At 41.1% G+C, this 13,852-nt stretch overlaps 1 protein-coding gene across 2 annotated transcripts in view; it reads right to left on the reverse strand.

Moving 5' to 3' along the window:
- Window positions 1–297: 297 nt before the first annotated feature.
- ssh2a (slingshot protein phosphatase 2a) overlaps window positions 298–13,852 on the reverse strand; it is a 33,412-nt gene continuing 19,857 nt past the window's right edge. Inside the window, exons 1-14 of one of the 2 annotated variants that reach the window (XM_053507688.1) lie at window positions 12,945–13,399; window positions 8,208–8,320; window positions 7,829–7,893; window positions 7,598–7,719; window positions 7,438–7,506; window positions 7,291–7,356; window positions 6,953–7,147; window positions 5,537–5,630; window positions 5,253–5,381; window positions 5,097–5,143; window positions 4,854–5,000; window positions 4,545–4,745; window positions 2,371–3,232; window positions 298–1,905 (exon numbers count right to left, since the gene is read on the reverse strand). In XM_053507688.1, coding sequence (XP_053363663.1) covers window positions 757–1,905; window positions 2,371–3,232; window positions 4,545–4,745; window positions 4,854–5,000; window positions 5,097–5,143; window positions 5,253–5,381; window positions 5,537–5,630; window positions 6,953–7,147; window positions 7,291–7,356; window positions 7,438–7,506; window positions 7,598–7,719; window positions 7,829–7,893; window positions 8,208–8,320; window positions 12,945–13,099 — 3,414 coding nt within the window. In that variant the 5' untranslated portion in view covers window positions 13,100–13,399 and the 3' untranslated portion in view covers window positions 298–756. Of the gene's footprint in view, window positions 1,906–2,370; window positions 3,233–4,544; window positions 4,746–4,853; window positions 5,001–5,096; window positions 5,144–5,252; window positions 5,382–5,536; window positions 5,631–6,952; window positions 7,148–7,290; window positions 7,357–7,437; window positions 7,507–7,597; window positions 7,720–7,828; window positions 7,894–8,207; window positions 8,321–12,944; window positions 13,400–13,852 lie in introns of those variants that run through there. The other variant, XM_053507689.1, reaches the window with a different exon arrangement.

The following is a 13,852-nucleotide window of genomic DNA, read 5'->3' on the forward strand; positions in this document are numbered from 1 at the left end:
TCAACAAAAACTGCAATAAATAAAAATTAGGATCTTATTCCACCATTATAAGGCCACCCTGGAGTAAAATCCTGTAGCATTTAGTTCTATGCTTAAACATACAGAGCACTACAGGCCAACAGTTAAGTGGCGTTTAATCACCTAATTCCTGCTGAAGAGTATTACATCATCCATTGTGGCACTTCTGTCCACATGGTGGCACTAGTCTCCACACACTACAAAAAAACTGGCATTACATCTTATTGAATTATTAATATTTTTACAAGTTTAGTGTGGAGAAAATGGCCAACAAGTAGCTTTAAAAAGTGTGTATTTTATTTATTTTATACCCACAGAATAATAATTAAAAAAAACATACATATCAAGTTGTCTCCATTTTCCAGCCAAAATCCATGTCAGCACACACACACAGCTACATACATACAGACACACAGATAGGCTACTTCTCATATCAGTGCAAAAAAACATTACTGGAATAAAAACACAAACTAAAAAACAGAAAAATAATTATATTACAAATAAAAACAAGCTAGTAAAGTGCATGTTTGAGAAACAAGCCCCTTTATTTGCAGTAATATTTACAAGGGGCACAAATTTGCATACACACATATTACATGGCAAATACAGTAGCATATGCTCAGGTTTAGCTTACAAATGGGTCTCACGAATCCGAAGGGTAAGAAAAAAAAAAAAAAAAAAAAGAACACGCCTCTATGGCACACAAACATTATCCCTGCCGTGATCATTTGTTATGGGTTACATGGTATTGTACAACACAGTAACTGTCTTTTTCTTGTCCACTGATTTGCGTGGCCGGCGTATGGGGTGTGGCTTTGAGTGCGGCTGCTGCCGCGTGCATACAGAGACAGTGGGCGGGGCTGAGGTCCGTGTGGGCTGTCCCAAACTACCAACTTGTTTGTGCTGTGGTGGAGAAAGTGAGTTGTTGGAGCTTTCAGGTGTGTTGGCCTCTGAGAGGGACTGAGGTAGAACACGCTGCTTCTTATGGACTTCATCATGGTTACTGGAAAGCAAATGTGAATGCAAAGAGGAAGCAGAGAAAGGAGATGATGGCAGCTCGGATCGAAAGTCCCAGTCGTTCAGGTCATGTGTGGAGAGCTCAAGCTGGTCGAGTTTGGCCAGTGAGGCTGAGCGCTTCATCAGAGACGGTGGCGTGAGACCAGCCTGCCTGATTCGTGCCTCCAGCTCCATGGCTTTCTGCCACATGGCCGGGGTCCGTGGCTGCAATTCTGTGCCACCGTTCGTGTTCTCAAGCTCAGGGCTGTAGTTGAAGCAGGCCTCCACCCCTCTGGCCTCGTACAGGAAGGCCTGCAGCTCCCGCAGCGTCTCCTGGATCTTTTGCAAATCATGTGACCTTGTTGTCACATCATCAGCATCACTTTCTAGCCACAGCAGGGAAGACGAGGAGGAGCTGGGATCTAGACTTGGGCACACAGTGGCCGTGCAGGTAGATGGGTCTGGGATTATACCCGAGTCGTCATCATCCAGTGGCCGTGCCTCCTCTTCTCCATGCTCTTCTGCTTTTGTTTTGATTGAATCAGCTCCTACTGTTAGAGTGGAGAGCTGCTGGGAGTCTGAAACCTCTATGCTGGCTGAGTGAGGAGGAGAGTGAGAGGGGATGCTCTCCTGCTCTGGCTGCTCACATAGAGAAGAAGAGTTAGAGGGAGAGAGTGGTGGTGTCTCCGCTTTCTGTTCCACCTCTTTCTTCACCTGCTCTTCCTTGAGTGCTGTTGGCTCGGAGCTATGAGTTGTAGACTGAGGGGAAGTAACGGACTCCAGTTCAGACGCAATGTGTTGCACTGATGCACTGTTGTCAGTGAGAACGAGCTCAGGCTCTGCTGGGACACAGGCTTCAGCTTCACAGGAGCTTTCTGAATGAGAGAAACCCTGAGAGAGCAAGAAAAAGAAGAGAGAGAGAGATAATGGCATTATAGCACTTCTTATTGAAATAAAATGTATACAGCTTAATTTGTTCAAAATTTAAAAAATAAAGACTAGAAAAAAAAAGCTTCTAATATCAGTTACTGAGATAGCCTTCACGGCATATTTCAGGTTTTTTCCAACATGATAAAACTATGGGAAGGAAAAATAAAATTAAAAAGGGAACCTGAGTCCAGCAAGTTGCCACATTTTGGAGAAGGTCTTCATGAATGTTTTAGTTTTTTTTTTTTTTTTTTTTTACGAATGTTCTAACAAATAAAGTTTAGAATTTCATAATAAAAGTCATTACTTTTCTAAACACCGAATATAAAAGTGTCCATTGTATTTGCACAGACATGCTATTGGTGCAGAGGATTTTGGAAAAAAAAAAAAAAAAAAAATCTATGTGTATTCTGTGTGTGATGCTTTTACCTCCTTGGCTGCTGCTGGGTTTGGTGCCTCTGAGCATATGCTGGGGCTTTGGGATTGAGTTGTGCGTGCAGTCATCGCTTCATGAAGCGAGCCGGTCTGGCTGTCCCTGGACAACAAGCCCTGGAATTTTTCTCTAGCGCTGAAGAAGTCGATGCTATCTGTGCCAAGGCTGCTGGAACTGCTTGTCCTCCGAGTCGTCGCCCCATTACTGCAGCCCTCTGAGCTACTGCTACTGGAACATCTTGACTCTAGAGGAACGTCACAGGGACTAATAGCCATGGGAGTCCTTGAAGATCCTACATCGCCTCCTGTTTCAGTAACACTACTCTCAATATCCAAGCATAATGCCAAGTTCAGGATCCCTGAAGACGGAGAGTCATTTTGATCAGGCACATCCAGAGAAGGCTTATCAAAGTCTATTTCTGGCTCAGACACAGCAGGTGACTTGTGCTCATGGAGAGAGGTAGACAAAGAGCGAGGAAGGACAGGAAGAGAAGGTGGACGCTGAGGGATGGGCTCAGTCACTGCCACTTTGCAATAGCAGCTTTCTGCCAAATTATGCTCTGGCACTACAATGGCTGCATGTGCGTGGGTTGGGAGGACGGGGTCCTCGCATGGCTGTTCGGAGTTTTTCATGCTGGTAGGGTGTTCAGAGAGGTCAGTGTGAGAGTGCTCTGTTCCAGGCTGTGAGCTGTTGATTGTCTGGAGCACACTATTTTCAGAGCGAGTGCCACTGGACTTGTGCTGCTGGTTATGTGGTTCAGAACGGGCCAACGTACGTGGGCTCTTGTATACAGATTCCTGTTGCTCGGATAGATCACTGTCTGAGTGAGATCGCCACAGCTTATTGTGTCTCTGTTTGCTAAAGACAGGGAGGAACAGGGTTAGAGCTCGATACCAACAGTCTAACAATCAGCAATGAATGTCATTAAAGAAAAATTAATCAATAGTAAAGCAAAGGTGAGGCATTGATGTTAATGATCTTTGTCTGGTCACAAACAGAAAAGGGAACTTCAAAGAATATATACAAACATGACAGCTTAGTGTCACAAAGACACGCAGTCACGGAATGTAACCAAGCAGCTACGCCTTCAAAAAGCCCACATCATTTGTACGTAATTAGCTCAAAATTCTAAAGTACTACACCACGGCGGCAAATCCGTAAACAAACAGAAAGCTCAAGGATTTTTTTTATTGTATGTTTTCATGTGTTAATTTACAGGGTGTGCATGTGAAAATAAATACAGTGGGCTAGAGAGCAATGAGATGCAGACAGATATATAAATTTATACATCCTAGAGGGAAATTCACCTCATACCATAAATTTAGTTTTGAGACTAATATAAATTAACTTGTACATTTTTGGTCTAGTTTTAGGGTCATGTTTCAGTGCTTTATAGTTTCCTGAATTGATGTATTGCTACACACTGACAAAGAAGGAAAAAAGGTCACTTTGCTAAATCAGGACCTGTCTATAATATCACATCTATAAATTAATATGCATGTATGAATGCATGCATGTATAGGCATAAACCTATAAAGTTTTAAAATACAAAAAAAATTATATTTGGAATGATTTTTGTAAATCTGCTTTGTGAAAACTGTTTCTTGTTAAAAGAAATATATGTGAATGCATTTTAATTGAATTAAAGTATGCCTATGTATGCGTGAACAGTTCCTGCCACAATCTGAATTTGTTTGCTTTTTTGCCACAAAATCTGAAAATAAAAAGCAGCCTTACTAGGTCACTAGGTAGTATGTAAAACGGCATGATCTTGGATACTATTTATACACACTAAATCAATGAAGTAGTACACAGATTTCTACATAACCTCATTCTGTCTTATTCTGAACTGTTTGTTCGCATAACGATGCAGGGTGCAAATGATACGCAAGCAAGCAACTCGCAGCTTAACTTCATACACAATGTGAGATTAGTGATGCTGAGTGGTGTTGGGAAAAACCCACCCACTGTTGGGATTAAAAAGATTTGTGTACTACTCCTACAACTACTACTACTAATATTAATACAGCTTATGAATAAAACTAAAACAGTTATATTACAAAAAATATGTATGAACTATTTGTAATGGCTCTTCTAAACAAAAACAAATGTATGGGGGTAACAATGTATGATGCATGGATTACTTATTTAGTCATTTATTTATTAGTACCTGGCCAGGAGAATGCCTTGATACTCCTCCAGTTGCTTCATGAATGAGGGGTTAGGTTTGGTGACAGTACGCCTCTCTTTAACATGCTCAAAGGCTTGGTCCAGACCCCAGCCGTACTCCTTCATGGCATACGCAATCACAGTGGAAGCAGAGCGACTCACACCCATCTTACAATGCACCAGGCATTTTACTCCTGCTTTCCTGCACAGTAACCAAACACAGCACGTGTATTTTTTCTTAGTAACGAGAAGGCGGCTCATGTAACAAAGTTAAAACAGGATTTCTTGGCTGCTTTAATTAAACATTTACTTGGCTTTAGAGATGAACTTGTAGGTATCGTTCCAGTACTCCAAGAGGTTAGTGGCCTCTTCATCATAAACACGGATATTGTGGTACTCGAAAAGACCAGGGAAGAAGTTATCGATCTCCCGCGTCACATTCAGGATGTAACGAACCCTGCGGAGTACAGGGTTAGGGATAAAATTAACAGCAAGTTCACAATACAGACTGGATGTATCGATTATACCGGATGGTCAAAACTATACCACTTACCCACTGCTCTGGAGCTCATCCAAATTGGATGCATTCCACTCTGATCCCTGTATTAGAAAGAGAGCAAAACTTGCTACAGATGCAGTGCAATCTGGACTTAAGTACTTGGTTCTGTACAGCCGATGAGCTATGAATAAAAAAATGGCAAAGTCTCACCAGGTACACATGGTCAAAGATTTCTGTGGGGCTGTCCATCTGACCTAGGATGACGATCATCTCGTTATCAATGAACTCCTTGAATTCCCGTAGGTTACACACCATCTGCATCTCTAATTCTGAACGGATCTGAGAGTAACAAAATGACAAATTATCACACAATAACCTAACACCATTAGACCAATATCATTTAGAGCCTGTATAAGTCATCTAATGTTTAAAGGCAACATTCCCTGCTAAAGTAAGTATTGGCCTAACGCCATTCACAGCTGTCAGGTGTGTACCTCCTTAGACGTTACATTCTCCAGGTCCTTCTGCATCATGATCTCTCTCAGACGAGTCTTGATCAGCCTTTCTGTGCGCTCTCTCTCTGTTGGCCTGTTAAAAACAACACAGAACAATGCAGCTCAGTTTTGAAAGGAGGTTTCAGGTAAATCTCATTTCAACCAAATGTTTAAAATTAGCTGGAACCCAATAAAGCACACAGATTATACCAAGTCCATCAGTGACTTACTATGTCTGCGGTCCCCGAGTAGACAAGTGGTCTTATAGCTTAATATCTGACCATGTGCTTGTTTTATTTGGAAACAAAGTAATTATTCCTTTCATTAATTCCTTTTATCAATCACATGATTCATGAAAGACTGAAATATAAAGCACTTGATATGGACGAGTGCAAGTCTAACTAATATAGCATGTATTTGGAGACGAAAACTATTTTCCAATCTGAGAGACACCGACTGTTTGCAAAAATCAGGAAACTTCGTGGTATCTTACGCTTTTATTTTTACATTTATGGAAAATCTAAGCAGTTCACTTTGTACTGTGTATGGTTGTAAATGTAAAAAATATTTAAATTGAATATCTTATGTACAGCTAAATTTCTTTAGAATAATGCACTAATGGAGGCTGATGGTCCAACCAAATATCAGACATCAGCTGAAACTTACAGACCACCTTACAGACATTGTAGCAACAAACAGCTTCATATATGTAAAACAGGCTTAGCAACACCAAGCACCCAGGCTCTCTCTCTAGAAAAACAAAACAGCCTTTGACCTCCTTCTTAATCATGTCACGTAATTTATCAATGACATGTCTAGACAGCTACAGCCACAGAACTATATTGCATGTGCTCTTACTCGGTTCTTTTCTGAGCACCTGTCTCTATCTGTCTGTATGCATGTCTACCTATCCATCTCAAACTTGTAAATCTAGCCAATTCCAAGTAGAGCTAAATAAAGCACTGGGCAAAGTCTGCGTGGGTTAAAAGATAAAAACACATGCACGTGGGATAACTTTCAAGAGCGGAAAGTCCCTCCTCATAAATATATATATCTGAACCAACTCAGGAGCACTGTTCTATCAAATGACTTTTAATGAACCTGGTTTTGTTTATCAACTTTTGGCTTAAACAGGTGGCAGTACACAAGATTGCAAAACGATGATCACAAGATCTCATTTGGAAGCCTTTTGCTGCTCTGATGCAAGACATGTCTAACATAGATTTGTTTACATATTCTGGAACGATATCTCTATTGCACTAAATGTCCGACATCCATATGGACATGAGGGGGGAATAATATTTTGTATAGTCATTTCTGTCCTTCAACATGTTTCTTAGTAATGTTAAAACTGGTGCGCAGGTATGTGCGTGTGTTTGATGGTGGGGGGAGGGGGGATTAATGGGGGACACTCACATGTCAGTGAACAGCACAGGTGAATCAGATCGATGGGACTGCACGTCCTGCATGGCATTCCACTCATTGATGCAGTGCTGCTCAGAGGAGACATGGGTCTGGTAATAACTAACCCATGTCAAAAAGAGACTCCCTGGGTAGTAATTATGGCACCGGGCAACCTCACATGCTTTGTGCAAGGACTGCAGGGCTGACCTGAGAAGAGGGAAGTGATGCAAGCAAAGAGGCGTGAGAAAAACAGGAAAATAGAACCAGGCAAGCAGACCTACAAACAGTGTAAAACAGAAGCATTAAAAATAATAATAATACATAAATAAAAAGGTCATGTCTGCGCTCACCACATGGCCTGGACAGACACAGGTTTGAAGATGTGAACTCTGTTGGCAGTGGACACACTGAAGCCTCTGTCGAGAAACACAGAGGTTAGTACGAGGATCTGAAACCATCAAGTACACAAAGGAAATGCTGGGTGTGTCCTCTCTTACCCATCTCCATCCAAGTGAATCAGAGTGTCACTCCACAGGGGTAGGACCAGACCGACTGTGCACTGACTGCTACAGAACACACACATAACAAAAAAAGCTTACAACGCAGCCCAGAAGACACAGGAGAAAATAATGGTGCAGATAAATGGGTGGGACAAACCAGTCTGTGTTGGTGAAGTCCATGCCAAGGACCACACTCTCCTCTGTGTCCTGCCTTCCATTGGTGGACACCACTACCATGTAGCGTGTACAATGAGGGTAAGCACTCTCCAACCGCACCGCCTAAAACGCAGCGTGATTGAGATGTCATGCTTTTAGAAAAACACATTTTATGCAAACGCTCAGGGAATCTTCTTTCTTTGAGAAATTCAGAAATGAGAGAGGGTTATACCAGCCGGATGGTGTCCTCTGGCCGCAGAAGCGTAAACATGGTTTGCAGATGTTGCTGAAGATCACCTGGCAAAAAAACAACAACATCTGGTTAATTCCACATTTTGGATTACATCAACAGCAAATGGATGCTATATCAGAATTCATTACAGAGTATTAAACTCAAGCTGAATGTTTATCATTGATCATTGTAGTAGGGGACCTACATCTTAAACATTTTTAATCCGTCTTTGAAAGATGCTGTTAGCTAACCAACACTAGCAGTAAAGACTATGCAGGTAAAGTGCTTAAGATATGAGACCAATTGCAACACCAAGCTAAGGCATTACACAGTTTAAAATCAGAAGATACTGATGGCACGGGTTTTTAAAACACTATACCTGTGTGTTTGTTTCGACGCTGCGTGATGCGGGGCACCGAAGTGGGTGAGGAGCCATTTCCACGGGGTAAGAAGAGGGCGGCTCCTTTGACTGTTAGAAAATTCTCACTAATACTGAAAGAAACAGAGAGGAAAAAAATTGTTGGAATTAGACAGCTGAGCTGCATCTTTTACTTTTGCACTCTTTCCACAGTGAACAGGTCTGATTCCACTATGTCTTAGTAGGATTGTGTTGTACTTGTTGTACAGCTTTACCACTTGCCTAAAAAACAATCTGCAGGGCTCAACAATAGGGATGCATTTAATTAATAAGCCTTCGTTAAAACTAGAGACCGAGATCATTAAACCATACTTTGGTTTGTCTGTCACCAGGCATGTGACAGACATGCAGGCAGGCACTCATAGTGCAAATCTGGTATCTATGCAGACCTCAATAACAGAGCAGGGGAACATAAATAGGACCTACAACAGCTACCATTAAGGAACTTGTCTTGGTTTCAGCTCCGCCTTCAGTACGGCAGTCTCTAGTTGGAAACACTAGCACTGTGAGTCTCACCAGTGGACTGCTGACCGTGCACAAACTCCTTGCCGGTGAGTAAAAGCACTTGGACCACTTCAAAAGAATTGCGATTAAAGTGGGAAGAAAAAGAATGGCCCTCTCAGGAGCCCACAGCAAAAAGATTCTGCCGACAAAAAGGGGGGAAAAAAAAAAAAACAACACACTGAGCTTATTTCCTGTAACTCAATGCATCCCTGACCCAGCTGTTTCCTCCCTCTGTCTCCTCTTTTTATTATTATTTTTTTTTTTTTAACAATTTCTTACTAACATTGTCTCACTTCCCTTTTTATTATCTTGAATAACGCCTGACTTGCTGACACGCTCAGTGCTCTTACAAAACACATGCTGTCAGAGAGACAGACAAATTATGCACGTAATATATTTAACACCACAGTTTATTAAATTAAACAATCAAACCCTGAGCCTGCAGTGCAGGATCAAGGTCTATGTAGCGAGTAGTGAGTTGCACGACTAAATATAGTTTAAATGGCTCAGCATTGGATCTCGGGCTATTGTTAGACATCTACAGTTTCGGAATATACTGTACAACAACCTGGGCCAAACCTATCATTCGCACGATTGTTGGGGTAAATTCTGCAATGCTGCAACTTGTAATTAAAAGCAAAAATACGTCAAATTCATTAAAATGTCCTGCAAGCAACCTAATACAAAGAAAGGGGTTAGCTACTAATAGAATGCTTTGCACACAGGCTGTATTTAGTACAGAAAGATTTTCCATTCAAGAGTGAAGAATGTGCCCTGATGAATGGCTGCGTTTACAGGGTCAGAGAGTTTCATCTGCAGAGCTCGATCTCTGCACAGAGAGGGCATCGGGGGTACACAGCAATTCCAGACACTGACATTTTAACAGCGGTAGACTTGTAAGGACATACACCCACACATACACGCACATGTACTCCAAATGAGAAAAAAAGAAAAAGAGGAAGCTGATGGGTCAGACAGAGGAAATAGCCAGCCAGCCAGCACTCACCCCATGAGGCTTATGGGGATGAGTGCAAAAGTAAAGTACAGTGGGGGAGGACCTTCATCTGGTATCTCACACGGAGTAGTACTTGTTAGGGCACGGACGCAGCCACCACTATGTAAGGGGCCAAAGCACACAGGCGGAAAGATGCCTGACCTCCACTAGTCCCTGCCCTTATTAGTCACACTCCCACTAGAGAGGAGATAAATATAGGACTGAGTCTGAACCTAACCAATGGCCTTAAGAGTTCAGGAAAAAAGACAGAGCGAGAAAAAGACGCTAGCTACATTCTATTACCTTTTAAATTATGGATTAGCTGTGATTTATGCATATAGTAGTCTAGACGTGGGCAGCACGCACAAAAATGTATTTCACAGTTAAAAATAGTTCCTGAAGATCAAAGATGATGATGATATCATTATAATCAGTGTTATTTCACAAGGGCCTTTTGTATTCTTTGTTCACCGCTGGATATATAAAATTCTGATGGTTAGGAAATCATTAATTTAATAAACATTAGCAAATTATAACGTCCCAAAAAGTGCAAATTTCTTTTATTTCTGTAAATATATTTAGAGGAATTTGGTGTTGACCATTATAAAGCTTTATAAAGATTTTAGCGGTCTTTTTAAAAATCATGAAGATCTTTTATATAAAAACAGCTTAATGTAACTTAAAAGCTTAGGCATAGGCCTTACTGTGCTGACAACAAATGTGAGGAAATTTGTGGAAACTTAAAGAATTTTGAAATCATTCTTCTTTTTCTGGCTGACGTTGGACAGTGGGATTATAAATCATTACTCATCAACAAACAATACTTTGTCAAAAATGACTTGTGTTGAAAAGATATGTAGTAGGAGCATAATGTGAACAGAAGTCCAGGGGAAACGCTGATGCTTTTATTATTACAGCAGCAGTTCTGAGGTCGACTAATCACCCAAATAAAGGCACTCCATCCCTTTAGAGAAGCAGGAAGAGCACATCCATGAGTAATGGCAACACAGAAGGCGAAGACAAAGGAGGTCAGACAAAAAGGCAAGTTTCTTAAAAAGGGAATTTCAGGACATTTCTCGGCAACCAGACCAAAAAAAAAAAACACCCCACATTCGCTCCCTTCGCTGAATGTAATAAGTAAAGAACACTTAAACTTGTTAACCTGTCTCAAACTGTGCAGTCCAGTTCCAGCTTTGTAAACAGCTTTAATATGCAACTATTGTGTGAAAAGAAATTTTAACTAGGTATGTGGCAAATCATGCAGTTCAAACTTCCCATTCTGTCTGCCAACACAGCACACACCCCTACCCTTACCACACTCATATTGATGTCTGTCTTTGTGTACATGAGTCAAAGAAACAGGAAGGTCAGGCCAACATTTCTGAATTCAAGTTTCCACACAGAACTTCCCAGTTAGGAAAAGTACTGCAATTACCAGTTACACATTAACCTCTTACTGGCACACAAACACACCTACGGTATTTTATGGTCTGTAAGTACAGATACACTGCAACAAATCAAAACGCCATACAAAAACAGGGCGTACTGTGGTTTTATATCATCGATATATGCTACTGAGCTTGATTGGATTGTTTGACAGCCAACATAAAGGAAATTAGTCTCGAAGCCGGTGTTCCCTAAAGATCAAAAGTTCTACACTTGGTGTAGACTATAGCACACACGTGCAACTTTGTGTATGTGTGTTTAAATATCAGATACCAATGAGCACCTGAACAATAGAGTAACATCCTTTGTTTTTTACATCTTTATAAGAAATACAACCAAAAAACTCTAAAAGTGTCACATAATTATACACAAACTTGTTTAAAAAATAAAAATAAAATAAAAAACGATTGACAGAACAGTAAACTAACCCATTTATGAACCAGTGAGGCATTTAGTGCATCTGATGGTCTGTGAAAATGAAATGCTTGTTTTTGATGTCGATTAAGTAAAGTGCATTTTAATGACATGATGGAGGATCATCAACCAGACTACCAGTAAAAACATAACCACCATCGATGGCATCATACCAGGAACAAAACATAATAAGCATGTTGACTTTGAGTCAGATTACTGTTCAGTCTTTTTCAGCTTTCCAGACTTCCTTGTAGACATCCTTTATCTAATGTAAGCAATGAGCTAAAACAATCATCAGATCATTAGGAAGAATTGGTTTCCTGAGGATTTTTTTTCCCCATATAACATTTTTTTTTTGTTTGTAAACAGGTGGTCTGTAGGTACATAGTCCCATCAACAGCCCTAAAAGCGTACATAAAAATATTTGGGAATACGTGTTCAGATTAGGATGATGACTTCTGTCTAAAAAATAAAAATAAAAAAATAAAAAAACATATAAAGACCCCATGTGAAAATGATAAACGAGTGTATATTTAATAAATAAACACCTCAGTGATTTAGACTCTCGAGGTTTTAGCAGTGGGTAAGGGTTAGAATCTGATCCGCATGAGGAGCTTCTCATGACCGAGCCTGTGCCAACTTCCTTCCAAGCTGTGAAGAAATAATTATATTGCAGATCTGTACCCTTGTTCATGACGACACACTGACACTTCCCGTGTTCAAAAAAAAAAAAAAAAAAAAAAAAAGGTGATGAGGAAATCTGAGAGAATAAGGACAGGCAACTAAACAGCATTAAAGGATATCCAGACTAAATGAATAACTGTCCTGACAAAATACACACTCGGGATTTTCCCCTGGGATTGCTGACAATCCATGCTACCCATCATGTTGTCCTACTTAACAGTTCTTTCCATGTAAAAACAAGACATATTTGTGACCATTTCGTTTATTTTGTTGATGATGTACTGATCATTACTTGGTAGGGATATTTTCCAACAGTATGGGTAGCATGTTTTGATAGACTATACATTTAGGAGAATTTAGGTAGCATATTTTGATAAAGTACATTTACCCCTTTTAGCATGTAGCATTTTCGATAGTGTTGGGCGAATCTGTTAATTCACGCTATGGTAGCATCTTCTGATAATGATGAGGCAGCATATTTTTAGCAGGTGTAGGTGAATCACCTTTCCAGTCAAGTCCATCTTTCACAACCCCATAAGAAACCCTGTTACTCAACAATCATTTTCGTGACTAAACTCACAGTCACGCCGACCAGCGCGAACACAAACGCGTGTAAAATGTGCCACTGAACTCGAGATGTGAGTGACTGAACTTACAGCTGGTCGATCAGGTTGTGTGACGCCACCGCGTTGTCCCTGAAGTACGGCATGATTTTAGCGGCGCAGCGCGTGCACACCGCCGCAGGGCTCTCCGGCACAGGACGGCTTCCTTTCGGGGTCATGGCCGCGGACACACACTCGCTCACACACATGCATACACACTGACAGGATATCCTCACGGCCTGACTGTTCCACCGTAGAGCACTCGACAAAATGCGAAGTCGATAAACGGTGAAGGGAAAAACTAATATATCATCTCCAGGAGGATTTAAAACTTCTAAGAGAAAAAAAAAACTAACAAAAATAAAACCTAAACCACAGCTAATAAACGCGTGTTTAAAATTAAGCCTAACTAAAACACGTTCATTATTTCGCTTAAGGTAAAACCGTAGAGGGGGAATTATTTCCCAAACAATAACGTGGTTTAAAGCCTGAGCGTATTTCCAGAGGCGGTGAATAACCTCCGTGTGAGCCGGAGCCGAATGTGAAGCTCGGAAACTTCAGCTCTCAGGAGGAGGAGATTTCTGACATGTGCTCGGGCCTGGGCGGGGCCCCGTCTAAGGTCTCTCACACCCGCGCGGCATTAAAGGCTGCTAAGCAACGACCGAGCCGCTAAACATACCGAGTGCTGTCTAATCTCAAACTACAAGCGCTTTCACACACACACACCATACCGCATGCTATCTATGGACAGTCGAGTAAAGTTATAAATAGATTTATAGCAACCAACTTCACTGACTCCACATCGGGATTATCATCATTGTGTAAATTACTGCTCACAAAATGTTAAATACAGTACAAGAAGTTGTTTTTACACTGCAAAGCTGCCTTGGCTTAATGGTTATCACTGTCGCCTTGCACCTTTAGGGGCTTCTGGGTTCGATTCCTGCTTTGGGTCTGTGTGT

The sequence above is a fragment of the Clarias gariepinus genome, chromosome 11, assembly GCF_024256425.1.
Source record: "Clarias gariepinus isolate MV-2021 ecotype Netherlands chromosome 11, CGAR_prim_01v2, whole genome shotgun sequence".
In the NCBI taxonomy this organism is placed as follows: domain Eukaryota; kingdom Metazoa; phylum Chordata; class Actinopteri; order Siluriformes; family Clariidae; genus Clarias; species Clarias gariepinus.